The sequence below is a fragment of the Tachypleus tridentatus genome, chromosome 13 (genome assembly GCF_004210375.1).
Source record: "Tachypleus tridentatus isolate NWPU-2018 chromosome 13, ASM421037v1, whole genome shotgun sequence".
NCBI classification, from domain to species: domain Eukaryota; kingdom Metazoa; phylum Arthropoda; class Merostomata; order Xiphosura; family Limulidae; genus Tachypleus; species Tachypleus tridentatus.
In genome coordinates, this window is record NC_134837.1 from 260,681,687 (window position 1) to 260,695,145 (window position 13,459).

The 13,459-nt window shown below is 39.3% G+C and overlaps 1 protein-coding gene and 1 long non-coding RNA gene across 3 annotated transcripts in view; one reads left to right on the plus strand and one right to left on the minus strand.

Moving 5' to 3' along the window:
• LOC143240702 (caskin-2-like) overlaps positions 1 to 13,459 on the minus strand; it is a 232,415-nt gene that overhangs the window by 43,174 nt on the left and 175,782 nt on the right. For both annotated transcript variants that reach the window (XM_076483592.1, XM_076483593.1), the window contains one exon: positions 7,334 to 7,445. In XM_076483592.1, coding sequence (XP_076339707.1) covers positions 7,334 to 7,445 — 112 coding nt within the window. The remainder of the gene's footprint in view (positions 1 to 7,333; positions 7,446 to 13,459) is intronic.
• Positions 6,205 to 7,579, plus strand: LOC143240706 (uncharacterized). The gene is made up of 2 exons (XR_013021889.1): positions 6,205 to 6,409; positions 7,347 to 7,579. It is a non-coding gene; the product is annotated as an uncharacterized LOC143240706 (long non-coding RNA).

Here is a 13,459-nt window from a genome sequence, read left to right on the forward strand (position 1 = left end):
CTGAGAGATAAAGGTACTTGAAGACATTTGAGAGTTTGTCAATAACACCCATCTTTAATTTCTATATTTGTCAAACACTTAACCACCTGTAGATAACAAGACGTATAATTCTAGTGTGTGCGTTTTAGTACATTTAAAACCGGTTTCGAGATGTCTGATTGTCTTATTCATTTAATTGTAAATCCTGTACATGTTAGCGAGCCCTATTCAGTCTGCTATTTATTATAATAATACCGGTTTCCAATGGTATATATCTAGTACAAGGCAATATCCTAAAGCACATGAAATAACGGTGAGGTCCTATGGTGGAAAAGTTTTGGTAGCACGAGACAACGTTCAGTGTTTATAAAGATTCCACCTCTTGAAAGGACGGTCTGTCTAGCTATATACGTTAAGCGAGTTACCGCTACATTCAGAGTAACTATTAATAGATACCACGTATTCTCGTGTTTACGTTTATCATCACGTAACCGCAGTTTCGAGCAAATATACTAACAACTCTGCCAGAATGGTGGCGAATACAAATACCTTCCTCCTCGGGTTTTGAATAAAACTATTTTATTAAAAGAGGGTTTTATATAAGTGAGGTTTAGGGTTCGTCTTTCAAAGCCTGACAACAGTTAAATACATAAACGATTAGACAGCCTAAACTTAAGAAGTTTGGAAAACACTGCGTAATATATTAACGGAATATTTCAATGTCCTATTTCATGCAGATACAAGATCAGTCAGTGTAAGAATTAAACAATGATAGAAGAAAAATACAACAGTTGTGATTAGACAGGAGACTATCAAAAGAAGCACGTGACCTAAGACTATTACAAGTTTACCAGTTTCTCAACAAAATGTCACGTTAACAGCTATAATATACCTAAGCTAAGAGTCGGCAACACCACGAAACCGCCTGCTACAAACATTTAAAGTTGATACAAGCACATCTCCACATCCGTTTGTAGCATGTGCAAATCATGGGACGAGAGGCAATAACTACCACGTTTTGTGAAGTTAAATATTTTTTTATTTGCTATATTAAAACCCGGTGATACGTGTCCTAATATAGTAATACGAGTCTCAAAACAAATAACGAATTTTGGCCTTAAAATATGTATTAATTTTAACCCTCAAGTCGATTATACCTTCATCACACACAAAAAGTAATATATTCAGTAACGCTTTAAGCTATAGTTATACGAAATAAGTAAAAACAAATAAAAAGGACTTAAACACCACCATGGTGGCGGAAAGAATAACATACATTTAATATCGTTGTAATGCTAGTTTTAAAAACTGTTCTTTGTAGTGAAATGTAACATATATGTATGCATGTATTTACATAAAAGACGAAATTTCTTACCCAACAGTTTGCGAGGCATTTCATACAAGCATTCACTCTTGAACGATTTATACAGTTTATTGTCACGTCACGAGGCTTAGTAGGACGGATATCTACGCACTTTTACACAGCCAGCCCTTATAGTTTAACTCTCCAGGGCTAACTGCTCGTACGAGCTGCCCACGTGACGACAAGGCTTCAGAGAGGTACCGGTAAAGACACGTTTAACCACCTGACTAGTTATCCCCTGAATACCCCCATATACGTGTGCGATACTGTAATTTAAACAGATCTGCGACGTTTCGAAGAAACGGAGATGGCTGAACAAAATACTCGCTTTTCGCTTCGTACACAACGAGAGTAGAAAGAAACTGAACTGATTCAGAGTCTTGACTCACATGGGTAAACAGACATAATCTTAGAGGGTGAACCAACACTCACGTGACCGCCCGTTTTTCACAATCAGCTCTTATCGTGTCTGTTTCTCCAACACACAGAAAACATCGCGCACTGATCACGTGAGTTATGACTGTTGTGATCAATTTCGACTCGTGAGTCATGGAAAATGAAATTTCCCTGAACGCATTCTAAGAGGAGTGCCCGTGGTCAGTTTTTACGTGTTCCAAGTACACCTTGAAAGTTGAATGCATGTCTAATTTTAAAATATTCGATTCCATAACTTCGCAGAACATATGCTGTCAAACTGTAATTCAACGCCTTCTCAACAGGTAGAGACTCGCCATAAATAAATGTACTGACAACTACTAGCTTCACCACAGCCGCGAAACGACCCCCTATTCTCTCGACACTGATTTCCCTTTTCTACGTCCACGTACACAAAACCCTACCTGGACGAGTCCAACTGTAGCAGGTAGGGAAGGTTCGGAAAGATTGTTACCCTCGGTCTTCGTTCCCCACATGGTGCAATGAGAACAAAACCTTAACCAAACCCTCTGTTCACTTAACGATATAAATACGAAAATATATCAAACTATGTCATCTTCCAGAATCACCAGTGTATACTAGAAAGGTATAGACATTTTGGCCATGAAGTTATTACAAATAATAATAAAGATGGGAGAGGTATTTTAGGTTTTTCACTCTCTATTTGATAATAAAACTTATTTCATCCAACGTTTAGGCGTTGCAGCTTCATCGGACTCAGTAGGACAATTGTAATGAATAAAAAAATTAATGTTCATGATTACATGAATATTAAATATTACAAAGGTGTCGAAATAACTTATTACACTTACATTTATTATTAATTCATCAATGAGTTCGTTTAAGAAAACTAATTTATGTAATAAATCTTCATGCCCTGTGTGTGTTGTTACATAAGATTAACAAAATTTGTCTCTCAGCGAACTTATAACGTTTAAAGCACCGGCATGGCCAGGTGGTTAGGGTACTCGAATCGTAATCTGAGGGTAGCGGGTTCGAATCCTCGTCGCACCAAACATGCTCGCCCTTTCAGCCGTGAGGGCGTTATAATATTACAGTCAATCCAATTATTCGTTGGTAAAAGAGTAGCCCAAGAGTTGGCGGTGGGTGGTGATGACTAGGTGCCTTTCCTCTAGTCTTACTCTGCTAAATTATGGACGGCTAGCGCAGATAGCCCTCGTGTAGCTTTGCGCAAATTCAAAAAACAAACAATAACATTTTATGCATCAAGCAACACGAAATACAACAATAATATATTGTTGTAATATAATAATAATAATATAATAACAATAATATATTGTTGTAATATAATAATAATATAATAACAATAATATATTGTTGTAATATAATAATAATATAATAACAATAATATAATAATATAATAACAATAATATATTGCATATTTTATACTCTAATTTTCAATTACCAAAAAAGTAAAAATTATGCGTTCTCACAAATTCTTAAATCACTTTTAATTACTAATTCACGCACATTCATCAAAAGTTACTTCACAGGATCTACTCTGAATTAGCTGTTCTTGATACTATCTCAGAATACAATTAACTACGAATTGAACGTATCGATATCATATTATTTTCGATTCTCAGATTAGTTAAGCTTTGGGAAGACACAGAAGTGTAATAAAACAGGATTTTGTGCTACAATTTATTTAATTATTGTAAATAATTAGAATATTATTAATATATTCACAAGGTGAAGCAATACTGAATCATGTAACTGGAAAAGACTTCAGCACGTACACCGAAGTGTTATTCATGTAAACCGCAGAGAAACACATCAGATCAGTGTTTTTCAAACGGTGGGTGAGACTCCTTGGGTCACGAGCTGTCTGCTTTGTTATAAACTATGAAGACCTACACCAAGAAACATTAAGATTTATTCTTTTATTTTACAGGTTAGAGGCCCGGGGAGAACAAAACCTGTCAAAACTGGCTAGAAACACTGTATTAGATTTTCTACGTAATGAAATACAGCTGTACTCGTATGTGTTGTGATTTTGTTTCGTTCCGTAACGGGCTAGGTGTGGCCTAGCGTTTAGCATGGCGGGCTCATTATCGTATGGTCCAAGGTTAGAGATGTGAATTCAAACTGTTAACACCTTCTGAATGCGCAAACCAAATCTGTTGTTCAATTCAAAAGGTTGGATAAAGCCCTTGTGGCGGTGCGTGCTGCTGGCTGGTTACCTTCTATCTCTAGTGAATAACTCAAAATAATATTGATACAGAGAGCGCATCCATATCGTTGACAGCTTTAACACGCTAATAGTTAAAACTTTCAATATCGAAAAATTTAGAAATTGAGAAAGCAACGGAAAACTTACCTCCATAACATCAAAGTATGTGTATGTTTAATCACATCCTCGTAACAAACATACCTTTATCAACGCTGTCGTATGGTTCTTCGATTCAAGACTTTCTAATACCACGTGGAAAATATACTGCTCAAAGCTCTAGACTCGTGATATTTTGTAAGGTGTTGTCTTTTACAAACAATTTTAGCCTGATATTTTCAAGTACAGAATACCATAATATTTCCGAGTCATTATGACTGGCTGACGCAACACGTTAGACCAGGTCGATTTGAACCTTTACAACGTAATCAGTACCGACGTCTTTTAATGATACTGTCTAATATCAGCTATTACAATACAATAATGGCTCAATAGTAGCTTTACATGGAAAAATCGATGAACATATGAAATCAGTGTTTCCTTTCTTTCATCTTGGGGCCCAGCATGGCCACGTGGTTAAGGCACTCGACTCCTAATCCAATGGTCGCGGGTTCGAATCCTCGTTACACCATACATGTGGGTGTTATAATGTGATGGTCAATCCCACCATTCGTTGATAAAAAAGTAGCCCAAGAGTTGGCGGTGGGTAGTGATGACTAGCTGCCTTCCCTCTAGACATACACTGCTAAATTAGGGACGGTTAGCGCAGATAGCCCTCGTGTAACTTTGCGCAAAATTTAAAAACCAAACCTTTCATCTTCTCAGCTTGAATAAAGTAATATTTTTAATTACAGTTAATATAAAGACATGAGCGAAAGTTAACTATGCAGGTCAGAAGAAACAGTGACTTACAAATAACGTAATGACGTCAACTTTATACCACCAGTTACCATTTCTGTCTTCCTCTTCTAGTCTTCATAATTGAGTGGGATTATATTATACTGTTCTGCTTTCATACCTCTGTACCCAACCCTTGTCATGTGACATCCCATACATCAATACAATATTCTCGAGGTCAGGTCACTGGTGAAAGTAAACATGAGACCATAAACTGTACGAGAAAAGTGCATCTCTGACCACCTAATGTCCAACTTCTGATGAGTGAAATGGATAACGTGGTTAGAACAAGGACAAAACCACCAGATACCAGCTCAATCCACCGTAAAACGAAAAGCTACTTGACTATTATTGTCCATAAATTTTATGTGAAGGAACCGAGGTATTTCAAGACAGTTTGGTTATTAAGAATTTTTAAATTATTTATTGAACACTTGATTCTAAATACTTCCTGCTATACAGTGAAATGTAGTGTACGGAGCATAAAAGAAGACAGTCTTTGCTAAGATGTATGACTAGCTTGAGACTCCCATGCTCGACTTAGGGGTTCAAAAGCTCTATCGTGCTTGTCAGAACCCTCAGTGTTCCTATCAGGCTCCCTTATTATCCAGGGGTCAATAACCGACTAAAAATACCTCCTTAGGTCATACATGTGATAAGTTTGAGTCAATTAGCTTCTGAGTGAAAGAATGAACACACCTTGGCATATGGTGTCCTTGGTATTCCTAGAGATGGCTAATAAACAGAAAATCAGGCGATGCATTTAGGTTCGACGACCATGAAAGTGTGTCTTGAACCAAAATCATATCTGAGTTACCTTCAGTGGCTATTTCATGTCCCCTGAAGGGAGTACATCACATGAATAAGGACACGTTGGGTTCGTCTAACAAGTTTGGTCCTACTAAATCCAGAACGGTGGAATGAGCTAGCTGGACAAAAATACAATGGAGAATTTATTCCAAAATTCTTTCGGAAAGCTACCCATACAATTCATGTTTTAAAGCCTATTTGTTTAGTTCAAGTGTCACATGAGATTCGTTCACGTTAAAAATACGAATAATAACATAAACAGACACAAAATCAGTTACAATCTAGCTAAATAACCATCAAAGAAGACCAAATATCTCAAGTCTAATATAATGACAGTTGGGGTTTTTGACCTAAAATCTAATGATGCTTTTTAAAGTGACACACCTACGTGCGTTGATATACCATAGATAAATCGTAGAGAGGACAAAAGCATATAAAAACATCATATTAAACTGCGCATGCTCTGTTTATTGTGTCTTCGCTCTATTGTCACGTGACATAGTGTGTACTTTCATAACACCTTCAGAATTCAACGAGAGAAGCTGTGGGAGTGATTACCCGTATACAATAACCAACTGTGTCAAAGCTTTGTGAAAGTTAAGAAATAAATATTGGTTTCAGTATTTGCTTTACAAGTTTGCAACAGTGACAAGACCCCAGGGACTGATGAGTAGGTCGAGTGCTCTTGAAAGTCAAGAGTTTAAATGACGGATTAGCCTAGAAACGACTCGTCGGTAAGCGAAACAAGTTTAAATTCATAATAACAATTTTGTTCCCCGAACAAACTTTGTTTTTAAGAGGTTTAATCTGTTTTCTGTCGATAACATTTTACACATCAAAACTGTGATTAATTTTAAAGTTTATGTGGCGTGAGAAGATTCAGTTATTAACGCTCTTTTTCTCACTGGATTTGACTAAACATGTTTAAAAACAATACGATAAACCGATGCTATTTTTTCATATTTTTATCTTTTTCTTTTTTTCTATTTTAACTTGGGAGAGCAGTTACCTTCCCACAACTGTTTGCAGACAGTGAAAGGTGATAAAGATGTAGGACGCTGTGGGTTTGAGCACCCACACCTCGCTCTCCTAATTTCTAATCTTCTTACGCGAGACTAGTGAACTGGAGAATAAGACTGATAAACGGTGTATCCCCACCACAATGTTGGTCCTACTTCCACAGTCACCTCCAAAACCTATGGATACCTTTTTAGATAATTAGGGATGATTTACAGAATACAAATAAAACCCCTTTGTTTGGTTAAAATGGTGTAAAATTAGCTGAAATCTCCATCAAATTCACCGTTTATTAAGTATATTCAGGTGTTCCTCATGGGACGTATTTTGGTTTTCTTGTTGTTGTTTTTTTCAGGATTATAGCAAATATTTATTTAACACTGGGCAGTTTTCATCCGTATACACACATTCTTAGTGCTGCGTGAAAAGCTTCTTCAACACTGGATGTTGCATGGCTGACATTCTTACACTCGTCTTTGCTTTCATTCATAAGTTCTTCTAACAATATGTATTGATAAAAGATAAATAATATAATTCTACACGACCAGGACGCTATGAAAGACTATGACCATTTTCTGCTTACAAAAAACTAAAATTAATTTGTAATAAGAGTCCCAACAAAGCTAATGAAGTCTTTTTACCTGGTCTGTCAAGGAGTTGAACTGCTGTGGCGGGGAAGTAACCTGTTTGAGATGTGTGGTTCTTCTGGAAAATGGTTCCCTTCCAACGGCCATCCGAACACTGCTGTAATACCTGAAGAATAAAAAAACAGAAGCACCTTTAATGACTACTATACTTCCAGCTCCTGTCCAAATACTGTTGTAAACCACATGTTTATTCTGCTAACCAATTGTAGTTCCATACTAAAGTGTTGCAAGACCTAGAAATCAGAGAGGAAGATCTATTACTAACAACTGGTGCAGATAGCCTGCTTGCTTTGCGCCAAAAAAACCAAACCAACCAATCAAACTAATACTGACAAACAATGTCTAAACAACCTTGGAAAACTGTTGTAAGACCTACAAACCACAGATGGAGGTCCATTACTGACAATCAATGTCTAATCAACTTTGGAAAATTGGTTGGTTGGTTGATTTAGTGTTTTATGGCACAAAGCAGCTAGGCTATCTGCGGCAAACCTCCGGTAAAAAGTTAAAAGAAAATTAAGGTAAATCAAAACAAAGTTTAAAAAACATAAACAACATAAAACCAATGTTTACATCTAGTTTACAACGTTAAGAGAAAACTACAGTAATAGAAGTTGTAAATGATTTTCTGTAGCATAATTGTAATTATCATAACCCAACAGGAAAACTAACAGGTAAGTACAAAACCACCGTTAGTCACCTGAAGTTGACCTTTCTAGTCCTGGTTTCGAGTTATTTAATGTTACGGCCAGTTTCTAATTTCAAATCGAACTAGATGGACTTTGATTCTTAAAAGGAAGCCACATTACAAAAATGTGTAATGTATAAATTAAAAACCTTCAATGGCATTAAAAACATTGATAGCCTTTAAAAACTAAAAACATTACCAAGGTGGACAGTGTGAACATCACCAATAACGTCTAACGTTATGGACAAACCTTGGGACATAACATGTTCAAAATGGTGCCGTCGTTGAGAGTCGTAATGAAGACAAGAACGTAAAATGTGGCTTACAGTGAACTGAGTGTTACACAGACCACACACTGGTGCATCAGTTCCAGATAAAAGTAAACAATGAGTTAAAAAACTGTGATCAATGTGTAGTCTAGTTAGAACAACTTCCTCTTTCCAATCCTTACGGAAGCAAGATGGCCAAAGTCCAATAAAAGGTTTTATTTGGAAAAGCTTGTTTTACGTTGCTCAATCCAAGTCGACTGCCAGCTGGCACGGAGCCGAGTCTTCAATACAGGACCGCAGTCCATGTATGGAAGAGGCACATCGGTGATAGTGCAACAGCAGATAGACTTAGCTGCGGTGTCGCTGAGCCCATTCCCGCGAATACCAACGTGGCCCGATATCCAGAAAAACTAGACAAAAGTAAATGTTAAAGAAAAATGGGCCAGTTGGTTTTGAATATCGGCGAGAACAGGGTGTGAACTAACATCAGGCGATTCCAGGGCCAGTAGAGAACTATGTGAGTCAGTATAAATAGTGTAGATTGAGTACTGCTTAGCTTCTATGTGATCCAAGGACGGGGAAATGGTGTACAGTTCAGCAGTAAACACAGGAGCTGTAAAGAGGATTCTGCATACAACCACCGAACCACAACAAACCATGACAGAGCTCATATCAGTCATGATTTCAAACCATCTGTATAAATAGGAATGGACGGATGGTTCGAAAGATGTTCAACAAATAATAGACAGTATTTCCAATCAGAAGTGTCTGCTTTTCTCAGATGACTTAAAGATAAGTCACATTTGGGGACTGTAAGAAACCATGGTGGGATGGGCTGACCAGTGGATACAGCAATGTTATCCAAGGACAGACCAAATTCATTCAACTGTGCATGGATACGAAGGCCAAAAGAAGCAATGGCAGAATGTCTGTTCTGAAAAAGTATGGCTCACAAAAGAAGAAAAATACAACCCGAGGTGGGATGATTTGGTAAGGAACGAAGTTTTGAAGAATACAGTAAAGACAGTTGCAAACGATGGAAGTTGAAAAGAAGGTTCATGAGACTCTATGTATAATCTCTAAACTGGGGAAGTGTGGAGAGCTCCAGTGCAGAGCCGAAGTCCATGATGATTAATAGGAACTAGCATCTTTAAGGCTGGGGGTCTGGCAGAGCCATAGACCAGTGATCCATAGTCGAGTTTCGATCCAATAAGAGCACGATATATCTTTAGCATAGAACATCGATCCACTCCCCAAGTGGTGGAAGAGAGGACACAGAGAATGATAAGTGCTCTTTTACATTTGACCTGTAGCTGCTTGATGTGTGGTATAAAGGTCAGCTTACGGTCAAAGATAAGCCCCAAGAACTTTGCCTCAGGGACCACAGGCAGCAAAACTTAACCAACACGGAGTTCAAGATCAGGGTAAATGCCCCGTAGGCGGCAAAAGTGCATGCAAACAGTTTTAGAGAGACAGAAGTTAAAACCGTTTGCTGTGGTCCACTTCAGTAAACGATTGAGGGCAATCTGTAGCTGCTGCTCAATATAACTTCATGTTCGACGACTGACATGAGATGTGAAAGTCGTGAACATAGAACCCGTTTGCAACAGTGAGAGGGAGTTGTTCAGTGATGACATTACTTTTTATACTGAAAAGTGTGACACTCAAAACACAGCCTTGAGGGACTCCAAGTTCCTGTAGAAAAGAATTGGAAGTGTCAAACCCACATCAACTTGAAATATCCTGTCCATTAAAAACATTTTACTAAGAATGGGCAAATGGCCACGTAGCCCATATGAACGGAGGCGTCGCAAAATGCTATACTTGAATGTTGTATCATAAGCCTTCTCAATTTCAAAGAATATTGATACAAGATGTTGTCATTTGAGAAAGGCTTCTCTGATTGACGTTTCCAGTCGAATCAAGTGATCCATGGTGGAAGCGCTGTCGTCGGAACACACAATGGGTGACCGAGAGGAGGTTGTTTAATACGAGGAACCAAACAAGACGAGCATTAAACGTCCTCTCTAAGGTCTGTCAGAGACAGCTCGTCAAAGCAGTGGACGGTAGTTTGAAGGAATCTTGGGATCCTTCTCAGGCTTAGAGAAAGGTAGGACAATAGCCTGGCACCAGGCATCAGGAAAAACATTCTCCAGCCATATCCGATTAAAAATAATCAGAAGAATTGCAAGAGGAGCAAGAAATAGATGGCGCAGCATGTCATAGTGTACATCATCAGGTCCAACCGATGTTCTGCCAGACCGATTAAGGGCCCATTTGAGTTCCAACAGTGTAAAGAGACGATTATAGTCATAAAGGCAATCAGCTCGAAAGGAAAGAGGTGATTGCTCTGCTCGGGTTTTGCTAGCGAAGAAGGTGAAAGAAGAAGCAGAAGTGCTAGATACCCGGCAAAAGCTTTCACCTATAGTATTGGCGATGCTCTGGGTATCAGCTACTTCCTGGCCATCAAGATCAAGATCGAGAGGGGACAGAATTATATTGCCCACTGACCTTTCCAATCTTGTCCCATATGACTTTGGGATACCTACGGAATGTATGCCAGGCCTTTTATGAGCCTTCCACGCCATGTGGCAGACAGAATTCCACCATGGACGAGGCTATAGTGGAAAATGTGTCGAGGTTTTAGGAATGCATTACGCAGCTGCTTGTATAATACAGCCAGTTACTGCTGCCACACAGTCGTCTAATGATGGCTTGCAGACGATGGTAGGATCAAGTTTTACAAGAACAGTGAATGTGGGCCAGTCTGCCTGAACCAGCTTCCACCGGGGCACGCGGGTAGGGTGGCATCGACCACGGCCAGTCTCTCTCAAAAGTATAGGAAAATGATCACTGCCTAGTGAATTATTGTCAACCCTCCATGAAAAATGGGAGAATAATGAAGGGGAGCAAACCGAGAGATCAATAGCGGTAAAGGACTGACTAGGGGCATGGAAATAAATGGAAGAACCAGTATTGAAAAGAGAAAGATTGTGATTAGAGAGCATACGCTCTACAGAATAACCCCTCCTAACAATATCACCACTTCCCCAAAGGGGATGATGTCCATTAAATTCCCCCAGGATTAAAAAGGGAGACGGCAACTGTTCAATGAGAGCATCAAGTTCTGATTGATTGTATCTCTATCCAGGTGATAGGTAGAGAGAACAAAGGGTGATGGTATGACCCAAGGAAACACAGATGTCTACGGGTGTGTCGAATGGCAAAGACATGGTGGGCACATGCTGATCAACCAACAGTACCACCCCTCCATGCACTCGTCCATCACATAGCCTGTCATTTCTGTATAAAAAAAACCGCCGAAAGGTGACTGTATTAGTGAGTTTCAGAAATGTTTCTTGTAAAGAAAAACATACAGGATGGTAGGAAGCAATCAGTATTTTGTAATCCAAATTAGAATGTAAACCTCGACAGTTCCATTCCATCAAGGTGGTCATTTTTATTTATGTGTAAGCGAATTGGGTGGAGAACCCTTCTGTTTATGTCCACGTTTTTCTTTCTTACTTTCCTTATTCGAGGAAGGTCTATAGACCCCCATGGATCCTGCCCTGGGTCGAATGAGCAGGTCTTTGTTGTGGAAAGGGGATTCCAGTGACTGAGGACGTGAACGAATGATTGTTTTGCATCTTGAGGTGGAAGAAGAAGATGGATCTGAGAAAATGCCCGTACCCAGAACTAAAGGAATTGAATCTTGGGGTTTGGTGGAATGTATATAAGGGACAGAGATTGGTGTTGATGTTGATTCATCAACTTTTTTTAACCATGAAGGTTAAAATACTTTTCATTTCGCTTGAGAACGATTCCATGGGAGGCACAGAGCGATCTGCCTGCACTCCCACTGTAGTTGTGGAACAAAGTGCAGCAGCATACGTCCGAGATGAAGTGGTGGACAGCAATTTTAGAGCCTCAGGGTAAGTAATGTTATGAATCGTTTTCACATGCTGCACCTCTTTTCCTTCCAACCATTGATGGATGACAAGAACGAAAGTAGGACGGGTGAAAGCCATTGGAATTGATGCAATGATGGTCCGTTTCACACTTATAGACATCATGGTTCTTGTCATTGCAACGAACACACGTCAAGGAACCACGACTAGACGTCTTCAAGTGACCGAATCGGTGACACTGAAAACATCGGAGAAGGTTTGGAATGTATGGCCATACTCTACAATTAAGATAACCTGTCTTAATGGTGGCAAGCGGACATGGTGATGTAAATGTCAGAATAAAGACATTGGTCTGTATCATAATTTCATCTTTGCGAGGGGAGATACGCCTCCCTGTAGAAACTCCTTGAGTGGAGAAACCAGTGAGAATCTCGGTCTCTGGGATGTTCTTCAAATTCCTTTCAACAATAACTCCCTGTGATGAATTCAAAGTAGCATAAAATGTAATCTCAATAGGTATATCCCCAATTGTCTTTGAATGCAAGAGGAGTTCACTGTGTTGAAATGTGGATGTTTCCACCATTACTGTCACCAGATCGAAACTTCTTTACTGACTTTGAAGAGACAGCAAGTCCCTCAAGTCCCTTCAGAATGAAAAAGGGAGACAATTGCCCTAAAGGTTTGTCTGAAAGTGAATGCAATATAAGAAAATGAAGTACAACAGGTGATACAGATGGTGAGGATTGCTGCTCAGAGTCTTCAAGACGTGGTCGTTTACCTATAGACTCTTTTTCACTAGTTTATTAAGATTTTTACTTGGAGTATCCATAAAAAAGAAAGGGAAATTTCGGTGCCCACTGACACCACCCACCATGGAGCCCTACGAGGGGACGCACAACAATGTCAAACAAGGACACTGCAGCAACGCCAGGGTTTCGTGAGCACTATACCCAAACACCAGCATAAGATACAATGTCCACAACACCTGCTGAGAACATCCAACACTGGTACTTGGTTGACCCTAGCCAGAGTGGACCAGCCGATTGACCCAAGGGGGGTACACCAAGGCCACCCGTCTATAGGAATTCAAGGCCAAAGTGGTGTGTTAGGGTTGGACCCCTCAACCACCAGGATCCTCTCCTCCCCTTCAAGGGTTACCACGCACGGCAAACACGTGAGTGGATGTTTAGATCTCAGAGGAGGTAAACTGAAAGAACAGAACCTTCCCTAGAAGGTCCCCTCACCACGTATAGAA